This window comes from Syngnathus leptorhynchus, chromosome 5 (assembly GCF_054491065.1).
Source record: "Syngnathus leptorhynchus isolate UIUO chromosome 5, UIUO_Slep, whole genome shotgun sequence".
In the NCBI taxonomy this organism is placed as follows: domain Eukaryota; kingdom Metazoa; phylum Chordata; class Actinopteri; order Syngnathiformes; family Syngnathidae; genus Syngnathus; species Syngnathus leptorhynchus.
The window spans coordinates 10980580-11003397 of record NC_141199.1 but is presented as its reverse complement, the minus strand read 5'-3'; the positions used below and the strand labels follow the sequence as shown (position 1 = coordinate 11003397).

At 40.7% G+C, this 22818-nt stretch overlaps 2 protein-coding genes and 1 non-coding gene across 4 annotated transcripts in view; 2 read left to right on the top strand and 1 right to left on the bottom strand.

Moving 5' to 3' along the window:
- Window positions 1-16689, bottom strand: part of LOC147056884 (E3 ubiquitin-protein ligase SMURF2-like) — a 32758-nt gene extending 16069 nt beyond the window's left edge. For both annotated transcript variants that reach the window (XM_085911335.1, XM_085911334.1), the window contains exons 1-4: window positions 16301-16689; window positions 4893-4931; window positions 3955-4063; window positions 1823-1956 (exon numbers count right to left, since the gene is read on the bottom strand). In XM_085911335.1, the coding sequence (XP_085767461.1) occupies window positions 1823-1956; window positions 3955-4063; window positions 4893-4931; window positions 16301-16352 (334 nt within the window). In that variant the 5' untranslated portion in view covers window positions 16353-16689. The remainder of the gene's footprint in view (window positions 1-1822; window positions 1957-3954; window positions 4064-4892; window positions 4932-16300) is intronic.
- A 774-nt stretch (window positions 16690-17463) lies between these two features.
- On the top strand, window positions 17464-17536 carry trnar-ccg (transfer RNA arginine (anticodon CCG)). Its single transcript has one exon. It is a non-coding gene; the product is annotated as a tRNA-Arg (tRNA).
- A 663-nt stretch (window positions 17537-18199) lies between these two features.
- On the top strand, window positions 18200-21717 carry LOC147056882 (UPF0450 protein C17orf58 homolog). Its single transcript, XM_085912545.1, has 5 exons — window positions 18200-18342; window positions 18749-19378; window positions 19509-19595; window positions 20123-20314; window positions 20539-21717. The coding sequence occupies exons 1-5, from the start codon at window positions 18270-18272 to the stop codon at window positions 20724-20726; spliced, it is 1170 nt and encodes a 389-aa protein (XP_085768671.1). The 5' UTR covers window positions 18200-18269; the 3' UTR covers window positions 20727-21717.
- The last annotated feature ends 1101 nt before the right edge of the window (window positions 21718-22818 follow it).

Genomic DNA, 22818 nt, shown 5'->3' with positions numbered 1-22818 from the left:
TAGAAATCCAGGACAACCCCATTTGGGGTTTTGAAGCTTTGTATAGAAACTGAAACAGTTTTGTACAACTTTGGCTTTAAATTGAATGACAAGTCAGCTATGGCTAGGAATAAACCCTCTAGGAATCATGGAGATTCCAGTAATGTGTGTGTGTGAGTGCTTTTTTCGTGTCCATGTATGTTTGCATCTTGGTCAGACCACAGAATGAGTGCGGTTCACATTTGCTGCACACTGGACAAGGACAAAGGATTTATGTGCAAATTGGTGTGCTGCAATTGCTCATGCTTCCTGTGGCTCCGATTAAGTATAGTGTCTAGAATGCTGGCTATACAATAATGTGGCCAGCCTGGAGCCGGACAGGAGAATGTAGTGTCTGTTTTAGAAAACCGTGTGCAAATCTAAAGTGCATGCCCTTTGGCCCTGGATAGGTGACAGCATTGTACTTGACTGGCACCATCATAAGACCTTTTTTTTTTTGGCAAGATTGATCCTGCTCTATAGTTGGGAGATTACAATCTGGATTGAACAAAAATGTCACTAAGTATTTGGAGTTGACGCAAGAGGCTCTTAAACTCCACCACATTGATTCAGGGAAGCCCAGACACTTCAGATAAAAGGACATTATTTATTAGTGATATCCTGATTGCAGCAGTTACATGATCCTGCTTGACTCCAGTGCTTTGCTGCTCTCCGTTAGAGATAAATGACTCCTACTCAATGTCCTCCTTAAAGAGTTATACTCTCCATTAAACTTCATTCAATATTCACAAGTCACTCACTTGGTCACATAAAGTAGCTCAACCATGACATCTACGTCTATGTCTAGAGCAGGAATGTGGAAAAAAATATTTGCAAGTAAATGAATTATAGCCAAGTAATATATTGCTGATTTTTTTAAGTTTACTTGTCTGTGGTGACTTAGGTATGATCACCATTTTTTGCATTGTGTTAAAAAAATGACCCCATTTTTTATAACCTTTTAAAACAAACCAGACACTCAATATTTACAAAACCTGAATATTATTACAACATTGGCAATAGGTGTGGTATTTGCAGACTTAACTTGCTATATTTCACCATTAATTACATGATCTCGATTCAGCAACAGTGGTAAAAGAAAGCTTGTTGAAATGTATTTCTTTTTTTTTTAAATTTATGTTACTATAAAGTGTCATTTGGCTGTGTGTTGTGTATTTTGCTCCACACGAAATGGACTTATTGACAAAGCAGACTTGCTTCACAATTGCTAAAATTAAGTTAAAAAAAAAACCTTGGACACCGCTTGTGGATATGACTGAATAAATAGAAATAGTAGAGGGTGGTTTGAAAAATTCACAAAGGATGGGAAATAGTTTGGCACTTCCGGTATACTGTTACTGACGGGAGAGTGTGTGCGTGCTTGTGGTCAGGGAGCGCGACTTGACATAAGGGAAGTGGCTGTTATTTTGATAAGTCAGTGAAGGCTATCGTTCACTTGATATGACTCAGCACTGAAGATGAAAGAGTTACTGGCGAATACTAAGATGAAAACGTCCTCAAGAAACGAGAAGAGTTCAGTAGCCTTGATTCAACTCATGAAAAGTGGGTATGGTCATTTAATGAAACTCTTAACAGTCTTTGAAAACAAATTACAATTGACTGTACGCGTGAGGAAGCGAACACCAAAAGAGATCAGTATAATATTTTGGTCCAGACAATCTCAAAAACGGACAAGAACATTATTCCAGCTGTCCAATAAATACACTGTCACCCCAATCACTCCAATATGATATGAGAAAATAATAATGGCGTGCCAATTTTCCAAAGGCAAACGAAAACTTACAGCCGGTGTCTTTAAGTCTGTTGATAGCATTTGAGAGGAGGCGGACGCAACCGAGAAAACCAGCTCCTTGCTTTTTGTGTATCTTCTTGTGGTTCCAAACACTGATAGTGATGGAATCTGCCTTTCCAATATACCTGGAGGGAAATAAACAAACATACAATGGTGTGAAAAAGTGTTTTATATATTTACATATTACAAATGTTTTCCCCAATAAATCAAATCACCATTTAAAAACCGCACTTTGCGTTTACTCAGGATTTCTTTGGTTGATCTTCCATTTGTTTGATAACCTTAAAGTAATGAAATTATGCAACAACAAAAAAATAGATGGGGCAAATACTTTTTCATGGAATTTTATTCTTAAGTCAGAAATTAAAACAAATTATTATCGAGCACATTGCAAAGTTACAGTTTTAGCACTTAGACATCCGTGTACTCAGCTATGAAATGTTACCCCCCCCCCCCCAAGTTCCATCTTTCCTAAGAGTGAGAACATATGCTGGGATTGTGGTGTAGACGTTCAGGCTGAGCAATAAGAGAAGACACAGATTTTAAAGTAAGTGTGTGAAAATGTGGTTTTGCTGATTTAGTGCAAAGGAAGCCTGTCTAGTCAGTGTTAAAAAAGAGAGGAAATGCAGATGACGTGCTTTATATCTGCGGTACAGACAGATGTTATGTTTTGAAATGAGAGTAAATATATCTTGCCTGGGTTCACACTCAAGTACACAACAACAAATGGCTGGACCCACAAACACAGAATTGCAGCACGTCAGCCTTGTAATATGACATCTGGCAAGGTAAGGTGTTCCCTAATGAAAACCACTTCAAAATGTCAAAATGTTTATTATGACAGCTAAATCTCAGCATTTCGAACTAGTCATATTAAAATTCTAATTACAACCCCTGTGGCTTGTGATTCTGACCAGGATGCAGTGGCAGGGCTTGGCAGCCTTGCTCTGTCGTATACTATGAGCTCATTGTACATTTTCCACTTTTTTAATGAGAAATAAATGACAAGTTATTTTGCTTATCCAGGTGAGTTAATTAACAGTGTCTATGCCAAGAATTAAATTTGGCGAGAGAAAAAGGGTGTGATTATTATTATTATTATTATTATTATTATTATTTAATAGGATTACACTACTCTGGGCAATTTACAAATAGAGAAACGTGAACAGAGGTTGAAGGGCACAGCTATTTTATTTTCATTCGGTGAACAAAATATTTTAGTCTAACAACATGGTCCCAAAATATAGTTTTCAGGGTGTAGATGTCATATTACACAGAGATGGGGGTTGGAAATGAACTAGGAGCCTGCTGCAGACGCACGTGGCCATAAAAAAAGGACACGATAGCGACACTTGTGAAACTGGAGTCTGCTTATTGGGGGGTGTGGCGGATTGGAAAGCCACCAAGCTCACAGTCCCATCTGCTTTCTGTGGCATGATAGCCATTTCCTGAAGCAGAGGAAGAGGCCAGGGGTCGCTGGCGGGGAGCACGCTTCACTGAACGGTCCAAAAGGGGGAAGAGAATTATGTAAAAGCGGAAGGAGATTTGATGTGGAGAGATACTGTCGGTGACGAAGGAGCAATGGAAACAAGAATTAAATGTCCGATAGGGGAAAATGGCGCCGAGCAGAAGACTTTTCTGATAAAAGGTTAGAATTAGTTCTCACGAGAACGAGTCAATTCAGTATCAGTGGGATTGCCAAAATTGACGGAGAAAGTTAAAGTGACAAAGAAGACCCCTGTTAGACGTTCAAATAAAACGGCACCTACAGGATTATGATCAAAATAAAGTCGAGAGTAGTTTTGTTCAGAGGGCATTTTCAACCAAAAAGCTATTATTCTGTTTCCAAAATATAAGCAGAATTCACAGAAGGAAGAAAACCATTCAAATTAGTCTGGGTTATTTTTCCTGGCCTCCTAGATTTCCTAGATTATTAATAACTTTATCCACGTCAGCGACACAGTAAATGTAGTGCCCAGTATACCAAGACATATCTGGGCAGAAAACGGGCATTTCAATGGAAATTATTTTTGGACAGATTTTTCTCACACTGATTGATATCATTGAAAATGAATGCCACTTGAACATGAGTACAAGCATGAGTAACATTCGGGTCTACTTACAGATCATAATGCTGATTCCATTTTGGGTCCAATGTATTTCTCACAGTATCGGTCGAGTGGCACTGCCCGGAGCCATCCACCACCACTTTGGCAAAAGGATCAGGTAACCCTGTCGAGCACAAACAAAAAGTCACACATATAGTATGCGGAGTTTGTTTAGCAATGAACAAATAAATGATCAAACTAATAAACATTACAAGTAATTGAAAGGTTTTTAGGTGATTCTTGCAGAACCAATTGTGGTTTTAGTCTGATAGAGATACTCTGGTAAAATAAAATACCAACTGTTAATCTTGTTCCAATTAAGGAAATAGCATAGTAATTTACTGCCAACAAAAAGTCCTAGCTGAAACCCAGAAAGGCTGGAATTGCACGTGTCCCGATACTTAGAGCTAGACTGGACAAATAGGGTCTTACCAGACCATATGACATTTGAGTAATCTGATCAGGGATCCATTTATGACTGTGCAAGTCACTTGTCATTTCTTAAGGCTTAATCGTGAACAACTGTTGCAGGCCAAACCCGTTTGGTTGCTTTAGATGGGCTTTCCGCTCATACATCGTGTTTGTGTAAGAAAAGAGGAAATTAACCCATTATGGTTTGAATGACCTGACATGTCAATCTGGATGCTTGCTAAATTAAATGTTAGTTACTGGCGAATACCCAAGATGTTTTGATTTTTATTTTTTTTATTGTATCTTGCATGACAACAACACAGCCGAAAATAATCATTTGGCTAATTTATGTAAAAGCAAAATGTTGAGAGAAGTAGCAATACTGGGGAATAAAAGATCCTGTGTCTTACACAGAATTTTTTTTTGTTTGACGGTTACCTAATTTAGAGAGAGACTTCAAACTATAGCCCCTTGCCTTCACTCAAATGCACAAGGGATCTGTTGGACGAGAATAGCAACACATCAAAATAGGTTTTACTCACGGAAGAAGTCTTTCTTGGCCAGGTTCTTTGCACAGAGGACTGGAAGAGAAGTACAAAGAGCAAAAGATTTAAACGAGTGGTAGAGTACAATACACATATCCGACAAAGTCAGCATATATTGGAGATTTAAAGACAAGCAATTTCTCATGTGAGCGCATGCGCTAACTCCCTTTGTTGGAAAATAGTGGATAAACGAAAGACACTGAAACTCATCTGAGCCGCTCTTCCCTTCTTTCCCATGTATTTGTAATAGGGAAAAACACAATTCTGCTGTTTTATTCATTTTAGTCATGAAATTGGCAATAATGCATGAAAATATGGACCAAAGAACTACATTGGAAAATAATTGAATGTAATCATTAGTACAAAAGTAGCGGCTTATAGTCCGAAATTTACGGTTGTTTTTTTTTTTTTTTTTTTTAATCTCTTCACATACAGGAGAGGGCACGGGGAGGCTCAGCTCCCTGGCCCCTGCCTGCTCTGACTGCACATCCTTTTTTGGATCCCAGGGATTCCTTGTACATAAGCCCCTAACACACGATTGTTGAAGCGCTATTGGTTTGTGACAGGTACCACGCAACACATTAGTGTGTAAATTAAACTGTTGATCCTCAATACGTGTAGGGCTGTGAGCAGGTGGTCTAACAGGTGGTAGTGTTGACCTTCAGAAACGGTCACGATACAAGTTGGCCCAACAAGCACGCACCTTGTAATGACATACATGTAGGTATTTAAGACGTTACAGTTAAGTATTCTAAAAACTAAAGTACTACTTATTGTTGCTCTAATCTCAAACAGGCAAGACCACAAAAATGGCCCCATGGTGGAGACATACATAGACATTAGATTGAGGAAACAAAACAAAACAAATTTCATTTCGGGACGCAAAGCCATGATTACACTTCTGAGATGCAGAAATCTGAGATGAGGGCCCAAAATGACAGTCAAAAAGAAGCTGACAGAATCACACCGCAAAAGATGTGGGACACAAGTGAACACGTCTCGACACAAATCAAATTACATGGGCTGGGCTGGGTTAACACTAACCATCAGATCGTCAGAAAAAAAAAAAAAAGGCCGACAGTATGGGGCGCAGGCCAAGTCCAAGGCCGCCAGGACTGCATCCTGTGGGACAAGCAGACACCATGTTGTCGGCAGACGGGGCCCGCAGTCTTGGCGCGACATTTATGAACGACAAAAAGGATCACTTATGTTTAAATGGGTCATTATAGCCTAGAGTTAGGTTGCATGATTTTCCTACTGAATTCCTTTGCATCCAGGGTAATACTTGCTGACTTTACAGTTTGTGACTAACATTCACTTGGTGGCACAAGAAGCCTTACTCAAATGCAATATTGATCAAACCATAAACACATCCACAAAACATAAAATATACTATTACATTAGAAAGAATTTGTGGAATTGCCAATGGATGGATTGACTATGAAAAAGAACAGCATCTTAATTTTGAACTCCATCTGGTACTTGAGAATTGCACAAGAGGATGTCTTGGTCTAAATATAATTATAAAGTATCAAGTGCTGCAATATCAAACCCAAGCAAATCTGTTGAAATTCTCTAAAACTGTGGAGTTTTTTTCTTCACAAGATGTTTTATGTCTGCAAGAGCACCAAGAGTTTGTAGCCATGTCTGTTTTAGTCTGTGTCTTCTTGCAGTAGCAACAAGCTGCGCCACACCTTTTTTGAGTTCAACTGTGTCGCTGAATTCCTATTTTCCAAATACAAGTCATTAAAATAATGGTACGGGGTCATTTTTACTGGGTAAAAATTGTGTTCTAGATTTGATACTTGATGCAGATTTGGTACTTCTCGGCAGAACCAAACGTTTTTGAAAGTCACAAAACAGCATTCAAAAGGAGAGTAGGTGCAAACAGAACATATTTAGTTCAAGTGTGTGTACAAAACACAAACATTTAGCACGCTAGACGACACTAGGCTAATGAGGATTATGAGATTAAACTGCACACTGTTCCAACAAATGAGCCACAAAAACCACGAGCGAAAGCTGTCCTATTGTCATCAGTCGGTCTGGCAATTGTGCTGATATATAATTGCAAGATGTAAAAAAGATAAATGTTTTATTTCCATTTTTAAGCACAATTAACTATGCAGAAACCAATTTGACACAATAAACTCAGTAAAAACCAATTCCATAAGTATTGCCATTAAATTATTTTACAAAGAAGTTCATTACTAGTTTGGTGGAAATTTATTTTATATTTGTTAATATAATAGCATCAAAGTTAAATAACAGGTTCCATTTAGGGTATACTAAATGCTATGTGTGAGGTAAAGTCATTAAGTCGTGGGTCTGCATTATGAATGGACTAATGGATTTTTCATACCTAAAACAGGAAAGGTTTCCACCTCCGAACGTATTTTGTGTGTGTTACCTATTCAGCAGAAGTTGAAGACAAGAAAAAAAACGCAAGCTAAAAAAAAAAAAGGAAAAAAAAGAAGAAACGCACCAAAGGCACACACGGAAACACCTTGTATAACAACATTTATTGATGTACTTTCTGGTTTTAATCAATTGTCTGACACATATTTATAACATAGATGCATGTCCAAATGAATATTTAATTAATTAAGATGATACGCATGATAGTTGTGTATTTTGCACATGGACGGTTGAGCACGTGATGATGTAGGCCACACAGCCAGTGAATTTTGGACAGCTTGTCTCTGAGCATATTTTATAGTGGAAACTGAAATAGAATGACAGACTATGCGTAGTGATACTTTTTCCGAGCCTAAATTAATGTAGTATAAGACATGTATTGTGTACGTATACGGTAAAAATGTTAAAGATGGTGAGCTATGTTTAATTGTTGCCATTTGAGCAAGCCATGGTGAGCTAGGGCTGGCAGAGGACCAGAGTCGTTCCATCCAATTCTATCAGGAACGATAAGCTACAATCAAATTGTGTGTGGGTCAGTGACAGACATGTCAGAGGTCAGCTCTGTTCTTAACCGTTAGGTATTTGAAATTCAAACAGCTGCACTTTTAGAGCCTTTTGTTGATGTCTCCCTCTGTTCCCCATTCATCAAATTTTCCTTCTAGTAAAATAAATTAATTAGCAAATGAGATCATACCTTCGCTATTATCTGAAAGGTCAAACACAGACATTTGATACTACTTCTTGGCAGCTTGTGCTTTGCAAACGCTATTGCTACATTCTCTCCCCTGTTGTGGTATTATGTAAACTCTTATTCAATCCCCAAAACTGACATCCAATTTAGGACAATATTTAATCACCTTTGCATTTTCAATGAATAAACTGAACAACCAGCAAGGCATGGCAAATTGATGCCTCATTGAATATGATTCTAACCATTGTATACCACAAAAATCTTGGCTCTTATTCATCGGAAAATGCACGGGGTGCCTCTGACAACAAAGGGCTGCCGTTAGTGTGGCGGGAGGGTTGTAACGTCTCAGTCTGTCTGAATCCAAAGGTCAGATTGAAGGTTAGCATTTGCTATGGTCAAGGGATTTCCACTTGCTCTCTCAGGGGATTTTCCAATACGTCAGCATGCCATTTATTCCGAGTAGGGGGCAGTGAATTTACAATTCAAGCCTTTAAAGCCCAGAGGGTTCTTGCTTTGGAAGCTGACCACAGACTGATAGATCAAGTAATTGAGATCGATAGTATTTTTTCCACATGTGGATTGTAAAAAAAAAAAAAAAAAAAAAGTATTTGAATAAGGAAGGAAAAGTGTGTTATTTGCCAGGTTATGTATTCAAGTCTACTGTATGGTTTTCATTGTATACTCTATTGAACCACCAGCATGCATGGAGCCTCTTGTACTGTGGTAACACTTATTAGACCATGTCGCTAGCAGCTCTGAAAGGGTTTGAGGTCACTAACTCCAGTGGACAATTGTGTGACCAGCCAAAGCCAACTCCATGGTCAAATACAGCCATTTGTTCAATTATTTCCCTGGCAGCACTACAAGGACATGGCGGGCTGACACGTACTACATCAGAAACAAGTCGTTGGCTGGGTTTAATGCTTGGCCAAAAGACATTGTATTTAGTCTCTCGTTAGTACTGCATCTGGCCAGAATAAGAATGGTTCTTCTTCTGCATAATATGAATGGTTTTCTACAAGGAACTAAAACTATCTCAGTCATTTTGTTCGTATTGTTTAGGGGAATGACCGTCGTTTCAAAAAACCCAACTGCTAGTGAGACACAATAGTCAAGAGAAAGAAACCACTAATCTAATGGGTACCACTTTGTCCCAGAACGTGTAATAAAAACCCGGCAGAGCTCAGTGAAATGTAACTCAACCAGGTGGTAAAATGCACTACGCACTTTTGGGTGTCAAGTTTGATCACTCACTCGATTTATCCCAAAAGAGTCTGGTGGTAGTTGGACATCTGAGAAGTTGATCTTGAACATTCATCTTTTCCTGAAGACAAATACTGGCCTGAAGCATGCACTGACCCAAGAGGGAGACTCAATGCAGTTCTGGGGAGCCCCAGTGAACAGGAGCTGTGCCAAAACGCCATCCAAGTGGGGAAAGAGTAACGTTATGCTTGAAAGAAATAACTACTTCTAATTGCAGGTTACAGCTTACCTAAGAATACATCCTCATATCCCCGTCGGCTCTGGGTAAAAACCCGAGCTTCTCGACGCCAGCACAGCTAAAGGGAAGCTATAATAATACGTCCCGAGTCACATTTAGGAGATGTCAATGATTGTCAATTTACATTCATGTCTTAATGATGTCTTAACATCGAAGACGCTATACAAAAAGTACTTGGGAATAGCTAATGCCCAAGATCGTTCTTCTAACAAAAACTGTAGCCAAATTAAACAGAATTGTAAGCCAAGGCCATTGGCAAATGTACACTTGAAAAATGCTGTTGCTTTACTCAAGAACTCTGCAAGTTTCACTGTATACAACATAGTAGGTGTGAAATGTGTAAAACCAAGCAAACGCTTGAGACTGGAGTTGCGAACTCACATGAGTCATTGGCGAAAAATGAAGGCACAGGTCCTTCACCTTCACCCTTATTACTAGCCACAGCAATGTGCTGTCTCCTTCACAGCATTGTTCGACAGTTAAACAAAACACTTCCTCCTCCCTTCCCCACGCCTGCCTGGCGGGCTTGTTCACCTACTACAACACACGGGGAATACACGCTGGCAACATGTCAAGAGCAGAAGGCCTACGTGACCGACTTGCCAAAGCTTACACCTGCAAAAAGTCCTGCTGTCGAGCCATGTCATTGAAATGTTGGGCAAATGCGTGCGCCTTAACCCGCAAGCTGAGCCTGACTGCATTTACCACATTTGTTTCTCCGACCCAATAAATACTTAGGATTCCAATTATGTCATTCCTTCAGAGGCCAACAGTCTACTGCTATCCCCGAGGAGATGACAACACTCTATAGAGTCAGTAAATCTTGCTTGAGCAAACTTTAGTCACGACGCTAAGCAGGATAATGAGATAGCTACCAACAGATCATTCTGGTAATCTTTGTTTGAATCTCTATAATCAATAGCGAAATTTGTTGGAATGTGAACAAAAGACAGGGACATCTATCGGGACTCGAATATGTGGAACACAGAACGTCTGGAAGAAGCGTCAGGGGGAGGATCATTTGCACCGTGGAAATTTGATAGTGACAACATTCGAGCAGGATAACAAAATGGGATAAAAATGTGGATAGTTGTAGGATGAGACAGTAGAATTTAAGATTATGATGGGCTTTATTAAATCTGGAAGAAAAAAAAACCTGAAAATGTTTACTCAGCTTTGTTCAAAATGGCAGATCTACACAAATTACGACTACATTTTTCCTCGATATACCTTCATGTTTTATATAAGATCTGTCAGTGGCCATCTGGCACGACACGAGTCAGTGTATGTACATGTGTCTGTTTCCTCAAGGAAACAGAAGCAAAGTCGACCTTCTCTGTAGGGAATAGCATTACAAACAAAGCAAGGATGAGCCAAGACCAAAATAAGATGACTGCCATGGGTATGACGAGGAAAACTGTCATGTAACCTCTTAACGTGAGGAGTGGGTGGTCATGCTACACTGAGTAAGGATCACTGCAGTACAGACGTATAATTGTACTAATGGCGGAGGTGGATGTCAATGAATAAAACAGAAATGGTTCTTAAAAAGAATTTAAAATGTGTCGAATGGAAGAGGAAAAACGATGTAGGCAATTCTGAAATGCGGAATGTGGATATATCATAAAAAAATACAGTGCAACCATTCAGGTGGTACAAATGAGAAGTTCAGAATTTAGCATTAGTTAGTAAACGACACTGTTTGTTTGTGAATTATTATTATCTCAGAATTATTCCCAAAATGGCTGGACATTGCACTGGACATTTTTCCTGGCTAAAACAGTTGTGGTATCTGAAAAAAAAACTACGTAGTGGTAATAATAGAAATAAATACAAATGTATATTAGTTTACGGCTTTGTGAATACAGTACTGGGTATGCCACGTACTTATGGGTTTGATTATGAGCATATGTTTGTCCATATGTTTCTATAAGGCCCACCCCCAACAAACACGATACTGGGTCACTACCAAACATAATGGCAGCCAAACACAATGTCTTTGAGGAAATTTAAAAACTCATTAGGAAACAAAAGCTATTAAAAGTCTTCATGATTTGAAAAGCAAACCCAAAATCTAATTGAAATATTTATTTTTGTTTGCAGCATAAGTTACCGTACGAGTACACAACAATAAAACAAGCAAAGAATAAGAGGATGTGAATTAACTATTGATTAATAGTCAATCATTGTGATCAGGTGGTGGGAACGTAAATATGGAAGATTGCTGCAGTGAGGATTGTCATTTTAAGAAGTAAAAAAAAAAACCAGCATGCCTCAATCTGTTTTCTTCCACACTGGAACTGGAAACAGCCTCACTCACGGTTAAGAGGATGCAATTTGAGTGTTTGTAAAGCAGTCCTGCTGAATGGTCTACCAGACACACGCAAGCATGCACACATCAGTAAGCTGTCTGACCACAGAAACAGTAGCAGAAGAACAGGAGGAGAGAGCGGTCCCTAAAGACCCTAATCTGCTTTATTGCAACCACCGAACAATCAAAATATAAAGCAGATCTATTTTCAGTTGTATTCAAAAAGTGTTGAATAAAAAAAAAAGACAAAAGTTCACACATTAGATTAGTACAGATCACAGTCGAAAAGACACCAGTTGAGTCATCTGTTAAGTGTCTGAACCAGATTCGTGTTTGAATGAGGACAAAAATGAAAGCGTGACAAAAACGCAGGGACGTGATGAGAGGCTGCGAAGAGTGTGTTCAGACGAGAAGAAGTCACCATAAACTGGCTATCGCATGTCATGATTCCAGACTAGGCCGCAACTTTTCATTAATCAACAGACGGATGTAGAGATGCAGTTTTAAGATGTACTGAGAGTTGCGAGGAGAGTCACATATCTAATGAATGAAGTGAACCTTAACTGCCAGTGTAACTCTACCTAAAATGAAAAGTAACAAGGGAGAGTTCTCTAACACGCTGCAGGAAAATCCTCCAGCTGTTCTTGGAAAGTTTAAGGCATACAGCGTTCTAAAGCCCACCTCCTCTCTCCGGTTAGAGTTTCTTACGCAACGTGGAGGTGTTCAGTCTTTCCATTTTCCTGCTCACAAGTACACTGATGCCACCAAGTTCAAAAGTAATCGGAAAAGCAGATAATACCAACGCTCGGCCGCAACAAGCAAATGGCTCAGAAAACAAAACAAAACAAAGTGCCATATTTATGGTATGATGCTTATTTATAGATGCCAGTTCTAGCCACATCCATTTAGCAAGAAAATACAATTGAAGATGAAGCGCGTGCGTGCGTGTAAGTGAGTTCAAATTGAAAACGTCCACAAAACGCTGCTAAATATAGTAGAAGAGAGAAAGGTGGAAAAAGAGAGACAAAGCTGTGTTTATATTTGACAAGTTTAATAAAAAACAAACAAACAAAAAAACAGTACCATCACTGAGAATGCTGTTTATTTGATCAAGAGTGAAAATGATCATGACTATCTTCAGGTAGCCTTCACACCTGCTTAGAACACCCTGAGCATTGGACAGTTCCTGGCCGGGAACATTAATTGCCAGTCTGGAGCAACTTTTCTACTCACCCAACCTGGTTCTGTGTGATTTTTTATTTTTTTTTCTCCCATCCCAAGCTCACATTTTGGGTCACATTTTGAAGATGTGGACAACATCAAGATAGTAGCTGTAACAATGGCGCTACACAGGATCCAGGAAGGATGCTTTCCGGTAGTGCATGAAAGCGTGGACGTGACAGCTGGGAAAGTATTACACTCCTGTCTTGTAACTTTTCTGACACACCTTGCAACTGAGGAAGGAGACTGTGACTTCACGATTTGTCTCAAATCTTCCATTTTGCGGTCAGTACTGTTGAACTGGCAATTTTTGTCTTGTTACGTTTTTCCCGTTTTAAACTGGACCTTTTTGGAGTGAAGATCAAATGGAAGGTGAAATTCCAAAATGTGTGGAGTGGCCTATATTTGTCCTGTTTTTGTGAGCGCAGGCACACACGCATAGAAGTGACGTAAAGCTGAGCTAAAACTGGTCTAGGAGCAGATGCTGAATCCTTATCTTAACCAGCAGCTTCTAATTCCTTCTGGTCCCATCAACACGCACACACCGAGCACCGGTTTCCCCCAAATGTTTGAACACACGCAAACTATGACAGCTGATGAAAAATGTAGCCGCGTGTTCCCTTGCCTGTCTGAGAGTTGCACGCTCACCGAGTACAGGAAAGACCACGACGCTTCTAGCGGTTGGCTGCTTGTTGCACGCCAACTGGAGGCTAATGGAAGCAATGGATCACACAGGCGGACATACTCCCCTCCTTGCAGCAGTGTCAGCGAGAGGAGGGATTCATCCCCTAATACAGTTCGTGATTCTTCTTTGAGTGGATCCAGATTCCAACCAGTGCAAAAAAAAAATGAAATAAAACACTGGGGTCATTGTGGCCCAACAGTGCTTGCTACCACGCCACTGTGTCATCAGGACACTATAAACAGTTTTATTGTTTTTTTTTTTCTTCCTGATTTGTAAAAGTGTGAAAAATCAAGACTGATGTGAAGTGATTACAACATGTGGGATGCTCCAACCTGAAGAAATTGATTCTTTAGATCATTTTTTTCAGAGCTATTCAATGCCACATCAAATGATTATCATGTTGGAACATATTCAGTTTGAACCGAAATTTCAATTTAGTTGACTAAATAGCCCAGTAGCTGAGTTTGTAAACTCGATTGAAGATTTCTGGTCAACCGTTCAAATGTGACATAATCCAGTCAGAACAACCATTTTACAGCTTTACACCATTTTAGGCAACAAAGTTTATTCTACACCTCCACCAAGGAGAAACTAGTATTGAAAAAGGGTGAAGACAATCCATAGAGCATTATATTTGCATTTGTTCTTTGGCTACATCCAGAGGACTTCATCTACGTAGCCATGAACAAAGATTCAAAGTCGAATTTTTGGGGGAAACTCCATGCTGCTCATATGATCATATGCTGCCATAGTTGCCCTGGAGACACAGTGCTCGATGTCACAAGTCTTTGGCTTGGCAAATTGCCCCGCTCTGTGACACAGACAAAAACGATGAGAACACTCAGCAGCGGACGATGGTTGGGGTTCAACGTTGGGTCTAAATGTGCACGGTCTCAGACACATAGTAAGTCAAACGTAGCCACGACTCAACACTGGCAATGCTGGCAACGTTGAAATTAGCAGCGGTGAGAAACCATTCTTCTTCTTGCTCACTGTCACAACCGGCTCTCCGCTAAAACTCAGAAGTCTCTTTTACACTGCCTGTAAACGTCGCCATTTTCTGCCTTCCCCCCCCAAGTCGCTGTATGACGTGTCTAAACATTTCATTTCATACAACTCAAAGTGCTTCACAAAACCAAAAGCGCAACCCCCGAAAGTATTTACAAACAAGGCAAGACCAAAGCACAAGTCTGCATTGTGTTTTTCAAACAGCCTCTCAAATATCCACACAAACTATTTTTGTCACCTGTTTCTGTCTTTGTCAGAAAAAAAGGTGAAGTGTAGGAGGGGCTAGAATCATAAAAGATACAAGAGGGTGCATATGTGTAAGGGTATTTCCGACCCCCCACCCCAGTTTTCGAGAAGTCTAGCGCAGACCTTGTCATGCATCTTAATATCTGTTAGCAGGCCATGTCACAGTGAGAACGCTGCAACACTTCGCCGGATCTTGCTTAAAAGACAAAATCAGATGAATGGCATGTCTTCATTGAGGGATCCGCATTTTTGTATGATCTTGATGAAAAAAAGTCACAGAATCATTTTAATTGAAAGACAGACTAAGGGTATGCCTATGATCGGCAAGACTCACATTTCCTCTCTGAGGTTTCACATTCCTGGGATTCCGTCTTAAGACCACTGCGACCCATTTAAAACCATTCCCCATATGGAGGAGGGAGGGGGGGGGGGGGGGGGAAGGTCCGGCGTGCAGAAAGAACGGCTTTAAAGTGTGTAGATCTTATTACTGCACCTTGCTGTAATGCAGCGGCTGAGATGCAATATATCATGGGGACGTGTCATTCATGTGGAGTACAGGCAACATTTATCATCACACATGCCAAGCTGAGGGATCCAATGGTCGGCAGAACCAGCAGGAGTCTAGATAGTACAAATGGCGTCAGGAACTCCTCTATCCCACAGTCCAATGCGTTCTACTGCAAGATTGGATTCTAATATTTTTGAAGAAATACCAGAGCTTGATAAAGCTGCTCAGGAGAGGGAAGTCCGGTCTTCCTTGCTTAAGATGCTGCCCCTGCGACCCAAGAATGAATGCATGGATGGATAATGGATGGATGTGATCAGTTGCTGAATAAACATGTACCACAAATAACATATTGAATCTTTGTTCATCTATTCACCAAGCCAGTGACAAATATGGACAGGCAAGACAAATGTTCAATATCAATCCGAGATTGATGTTAATGCCAATGTCTCTTGCATGAAGTTTTCTAGAAGGGCAAACTGGAAAAGCATTTCTGCATCTCTGATTTAAAATGTAGTCAAAATTGGTTGACCATTGTAATTCTCAAACTTGGAAGACCTTTGCCCGAACCACGTAAACAGAGAAAACTGGTTGAATCATTAGGTTGTTTTTAGGTTGTCTAACCCTATGGGAACGTAGGTCATTATGTGTAGAGTTCATAAGAAGACTTTTAATTGCTAAACTACAAACCACGCACGCCACATCGCCAGCTGACCATCAGCAGATGTTAGCTCGGCTGGCTAGCATGCTAACGCTTCCGAGCGGCGCGGGAGGGGGGGAGAAGGGAGCGGGGAGGGCAGGGGGTTTAAATTCGCTTACCTGTCAACCGCAGCTTTACTGGGCCATTCCTCCGAACTCCTTGGTTAGACATCCCCCCTGGTGTTCCGGCGTGTTGAAAATTAACAGATCGTACGATTCATTGGCTGAGTTATTCAAAAGGTGTCTCCCAAATCAGCCCCCCCTGCTAACGACGTATTAGCTTGTTGTATCACCATAGCACATCATTGGCCTGTGTACACTAAACAGAACGGCGTCGCCAACGAACGCATGGCTGAAAATGATAATCCTTAGTTGGAAAAAATGTAAGTCAGAACACTCCCAAATACCATGCATGCCACAAACAAAATTAAAGGCGCAAAAATATAAAATCAAGTGAAAGGTTCGCCCTCCATCCGGACAGGCGCCTACTCGGCTAGGGTGCTTCGTGATGAGTGAGTGGAGTAGTGCACGACACATCCAGGCACGTAAAGTGCAACATGGTGAAACGATATCCGGTGAATATTTTCAAAAGAAAACAAATACCTAGGTTTGACATGAAAATAAAATTGCAATTTCGTGACAAAAAAGGAATTGCCAGTTGAGCGATATGAATATCAGTATATTAAGAGTGACTTACAACGGTAACAATTCTTTTTAGAACGTGATCTGTAAAAATGATCAAACAGCAAACTTCATTCACATCGGATGACTTAATTGATGTGTTAATTTCTGCATAACTGTAGAAATTGTAGAATCAGATATGTAAAAAAAATATTTTCTCAAATATGTATAGCGTATATATGACCACGTATTGGTTATGTGGGAGATGCTCAAATCGTGCTTACAAATAGGCTCGAAGCATCTTCCATAGATATTTCTGATTTTAACTTCCTTTCATTGAACGTTTATTTTTTTTATTTTTGACATTTTTGGGGGTGAAAATATAAACACAACACTAATAGCCGAATGACATTTCATTCATAGCTTGACTTGTGAGAACATAGGAAAACAATATACCAAAACCGTATGACGCCATCTAGCGGTAGAATTCGGTTATTTCCTTTATCTCATTCTAAATTAATCTGTGCTGCCGTCGACGTCTAAAAAAAATGCGTGTTTTTTTTTTTGTATGAAAATATTACAAAATATTCACCAGAAACCCAGCCCAGGTATCTAAGGATATTAGTTTATAATTTAAAAATTCGTCACTTGCGCAGTATGACGACCCAGTGGCCTAATGGATAAGGCATCAGCCTCCGGAGCTGGGGATTGTGGGTTCGAGTCCCATCTGGGTCGTTTTTATGAGACACGTTAGTGATGCAGCCTGATTATGTCGGAAATATTGAGGTTTCTTCCAAGAGACCTGGATTGTGTGCGATCTTTACGATCTTTTCTATTCGAGACGCTCAAGAAAACTCAACGGCCAATTTCCAAAAACAGTAACACGTTCCATAAATAATTTCCAAGCAACAAACATCACCCTAAAACAATTGAAACAGATGAATAAATCAAATCATGCAAGATTAATTAATCCATCCATTAACTGAACCGATTTATCCTCACGAGGGTGCAAAATCTTTCAAAGCCCTAAACTTTAAACTCAAGTGTGAGATGTGCCTACTCTCGACTGAATTGGCTTCTTTGTTTCTAATAGTGTACTTTGACAATAATCGTGTTGAATTTAATTGATTGCTGCAGTTCACAACTGCTGCCTCTAGAAGGAAGTAAAGCTTCATTAACCTCATTTGAACAATTGTCGCACTGCTTACTAATGTTAACAGACGACGTTAACTAAAATCCACTACTAACACGTCAGTCATACGTCATCGGTCAATTGCTGATATCAGGCCCCTAATTTAAAGAATTCATTTATGATTGTAACGTGTGTGATGACAGCTGTACAATGTATCTGTGTGTCCGTGTAGGACGGCCCGCCTCGCGCTGCAGGCCCGTCCCAGAGTTGTATAAAAAGGCTCAGCTCTGCAGGAGAACCTGCTCTGTATGTCTCCTTCAACAACATTCACCAACCATGATGAGGATTAATGTGTTTGTTTTCTTCTTAATGTTCCATCTTCACAAGGCACAGGAACATGTTGTTAATGGTAAGTATTGTCTTTCTTTTTAAACTCACATCTATCTATCTATCTATCTATCTATCTATCTATCTATCTATCTATCTATCTATCTATCTATCTATCTATCTATCTATCTATCTATCTATCTATCTATCTATCTATCTATCTATCTATCTATCTATCTATCTATCTATCTATCTATCTATCTATCTATCTATCTATCTATCTACCTACCTACCTACCTACCTACCTACCTACCTACCTACCTACCTACCTACCTACCTACCTACCTACCTACCTACCTACCTACCTACCTACCTACCTACCTACCTACCTACCTACCTACCTACCTAACCTACCTAACCTACCTAACCTACCTACCTACTTGCTTCTTTATACAAGATGTATGAAACTGAATACGTTCTACTTCCAGAATTTTATCCTCTTGTTGAGAAAGCTCCAAGCAGTTTTGTGGACCACCCACAGAGCAATCAAACCAGGCTGATGGTGAAAGAACCGTCTTTGCCCATCAATGAACTTTTAGAGAAGAGTAGCAGGACCGGCGAGTCCAAATTCTCCCTCCTTCCTTTACCTTCCGCCATCTGGCCAAAGCACAGCGACCTGGCACCGATCCCTCGCCACCACGGCCCCCACAACAAGAGCAAGCGCGGCCCCAAGAGCGAGCACCTGCTGGAGTTGAACACGGATAAAACCAGAGGAGAAACAGCCGGTCTCCTTCCCAAACCTTCTCTGACGGCGTCGACAGCTCCGGCCGCTAACCGCACCGCTCAGACCGTAATCAACCCGCCTCACCCCACCGAGCCGGAGGGCTATCCCAACTCCAGGTCCAGGAGCGCCCCTCACCCACAGCCTGCTCCAGCACCTTCTCCTCGCAGAGACCCCTCCAACAGACGCCTGGACCCAGAGGAGAACCGCCCGGGGAAAGCAGGTCTCTACCAAACCGGAATCGGCGCGGCGCCGCCTCGGAACAACAGCCGGCCGCCTGTTACCTTCAACCGGCGCTCCGCCAGCCTCCTGTACCAATTTGACATCCTCAGACGAGGTCAGTGTTCTATCCTGTTTTGGGAACGTGGCCAGTTGACTCCATCTTGGAACGAAATCATTCACACTTGTATTGGAAGATGACATCTTTCAAAAAGCAAGTATTCAAAGGTGTCGTTTGCTCACCCCAGAGTCCGACCTCCCCCATGATGCCTTCTGCATGAGCGAGTGCAGGAAGGAGAAGGATGAGAGGGATTATTACTGCTACAGCGAGTTTGGTAAGTCTGCACGATGAGCAACAGGTGCTTGACTTTATTTGCAGATTGCTCATCAGAAATATGACCAAATATAATTTTTCTGACTGATACCAATACTTTCATACGTTATATCCCAATATAGGAATTCTGCATGTATGAAATAAATAGCAACTTTCTATTCTTCTAATTTGCTATTTCTAGTTTCTGCTTGTAAAACAGTCAATAATGGGCATCCGAAACTAGTACGCACACGTCGCAAGTATCAATACCGTGAAATAAGTCTTACGGTTCTTGTCCATTCGTAATGAAAACAAAGTACAAAGTAAAAACAATATCAGCTACATACAAAATCAAGACATTAAAGTCTTTTTTTTAATAGGCCTGTCAACATAGGCTCAAGCACTTTATATTCAGCTGATCTGAAAAACTTCTGTCTGCCAACATTTATTGAGCCAAAGCACATTTTTGACTTCAGAAAAATCTGACAGCATACCACCAAACCAAAATATCAACTATGATTTACCGACTCCCATCTCCCCCTAAAACAGCGGTCAACGGGGTCGTCCATGACATTGACGTGCTTCGTAAAGGGATACGTCTGGTTACTCTGATGGTGAGCAGCGACGGGTTCTACAAGATGAGTCGCCTCTATGCCACCCCGGACAGCTTCTTCTTCAAAGTGAGACTTCTGGTCCTGGATACTTACAAATGCAGCAAACCCTGTCCTGATATCAAACTTGGTAAGTGCTTGATGTTTATTCATTCGTCTGACTCACACAATTCTACTTGTACACAAAGTTGATAGTTGAAACGGATGCCAGAAAATCGCAAATATTTACAACTGACAATTACGCCGAGCAGTTGCCATTGACAACTATAGACGTCAAAGATCCATTTGAACTGAATGGCAGTGTATGGCTGAAAAAAAACATTGTCCTCGATTCTCTTTATTTTTATTCCCAAGGAACCCGATACATCGTAATGGGCCAAATCTACCACCGGAGACGACATCTTCCAAACGATCTCCTGAACCTGCTCGGGGCCCGACTAAAACCAGGCGACGGCATCCTCAGGAGCAGCAATTATGTAAAAAGGTTCAACAAACGGAAGCACCAGAAGGTCCTGGAAGCCACCCGCTCCAAGTGTCGGTGAACTCAAAAGTGAAACTTTTGCCCCGCTTGCAAGGGAAGAGACACAGCACAGCATCTTATCTGAACCGCTTCCAAATAACCTTTGAGTATTATTACACCAGAAGACGGTTAAGAGGCAACACCAGTAGTGATTAGCAAGTTTGCATCGCAGTCGAGAGGCAGTGGGTTGAAATCTCGACTCTAGCCTTCCTGTGTGGAGTTTGCATGGTCTCCCTGTGCTCGCGTGGACTTTTTCCCAAGTACCCCGGCTTCCTCCCATATCCCGAAAACATGCACATCTGGTACCTAAAAGACTAATAATCCATAGGTGTGAATGAATGGGCATCCATTGTATTGCGTCTCACGTAAAGTCAGTTGGGATTTGGGACTTCAAACCGTGAGTGACATCACTGAGGACAAAATTGACAAAAATGGATAGAGCAAAGATGGAAAAGAATAAAAGTGTATGAACTACTTACGACATGAATTAAAGAGTTCGTCAGCCTTAAATAACTGTTATTCAAATACCACGCGACCTCTTCATTTATTCATGGCTGGTACATGAAGCGAATACAACTGGCCCGCACCCAAAAGGGAACTTTCAGACTTAACACATGTAATCCACATATTTGATCGCCCTGTACTGGTATTGGGCAGCTTCTGTAAATGTACTGTATGTAATGCCTTTAAATGACTATGGATGCAAACCGTGTCATGTCGTTGTTATTGCTGAGCCGGAAATGCACTTTTGACGTAACAAGGACTACAAATCATCATTTGTAAAAAAAAAAAAAAAAAAAAAAACCTCAAGTAACCACAATACATGTTAGACATTAGAAGATAGATGTTGTGACCTTCAAATATCATAGAAGAATTATTAACCCAATGTTGCCTCAGCTTTGGTGCTGGTCTTGACATCTCTCCAGCTAATTTGTTGTCAAAGTTCAAAATAAAAAGTACAGTTTTGCACTGGGGGAAGTACGTATGTTTGTCCATTCCTACCCCTGCTTTCATGAAAGGGTTAAGCATTTGCACTGACTGCTGCATATAGACAAAATAAATAAAATGGTACATTTTGATGCCCCAAGAAATGTTTTGTTACTTCGTGAGATGGCTCCAACATCCCCAAAAAGTGGTCTCTCGGAATGTTTGTCAACGGGTCCGCTTGGTTCCCAGGATGTGGAAGAAGCATCTATCTGGGATCAGCGCTGGAGGCTTGGTGGTGGGGGGTAGGAAACTGGAGCCCGCTGCACATTTTGGCCACCATCGCAGTAGGAGGACATTCCTCATCAGAGGATGTAGTGGACAACAAGTGAGGGGGGAGGTGCAATTGCACCAAAGCCACATGGAGGAAGTATGTGTTTGCTAGGGGGCTGAAACCATGCTGAGATGCTGGTGGTCATGTCTCAGCATACACTCCAGCCTTTATTTGGCACTTTGACTGATGGACGGAGGAGCAGAGTGCTGTGAAAATGAAAGGAGTGTTGGTGTGAGCAGATCAATGCTAATGATTGATAACGCCTAGCCGTGCAGTCTAGGTTCATGTTTTCACGTGAGAAAGGAGCATCTTGTTTAAGGCAAGGGGTTGGAGTAAAAAAAAATATTAACCCCGTTTGCACACCAAAATAAGTCATCTAGTGGATTTTCACATGTAGTGGTGTGCCCCAAGGTTATGTCCTGGGCCCACTCTGTTTACAGAAGATGGCAATACTACTTCCAAAAAGTTACAGCTTTCATGTGAAATTTCAGGATAATCATGAAGTGATCATAATTGGTTTTTTTCCCTGAATCTTTGAATGCACATCTCCAACTGGTCAACATTTAAGGAGTATCGGCACTCTTTGCTGTTCTCTAACAAGGAGCTGAATGGTAAAATGTCTGTTTACAGAAAATGAAATGAGAGCTGAGAGAACACCTTCACTACAGTAAAACATGGCGGACAACGTATTTTATATTGTGTTGCGTTAAATCCAACTGTGTTTGAATTACAAAGTTATGTTGGTGTCATTTTGCTGTAGAAAAAAAGAGGCATTTCATAGTAACATGGCCTAAAACCTGTATACACATTTTGAAGAGTCAAGCGACCTAGTTTTCTTAGATGATTCAATAAAACA

What these genes read in the sequence shown, in the direction of transcription:
- LOC147056882 (XM_085912545.1), top strand. Translation starts at nt 18,270, where the DNA reads ATGATGAGGATTAATGTGTTTGTTTTCTTCTTAATGTTCCATCTTCAC. An exon ending in ATTTGACATCCTCAGACGAG is followed by an intron (nt 19,379 to 19,508) that starts GTCAGTGTTCTA and finishes TGCTCACCCCAG; the next exon opens with AGTCCGACCTCCCCCATGAT. An exon ending in TTACTGCTACAGCGAGTTTG is followed by an intron (nt 19,596 to 20,122) that starts GTAAGTCTGCAC and finishes CCCCTAAAACAG; the next exon opens with CGGTCAACGGGGTCGTCCAT.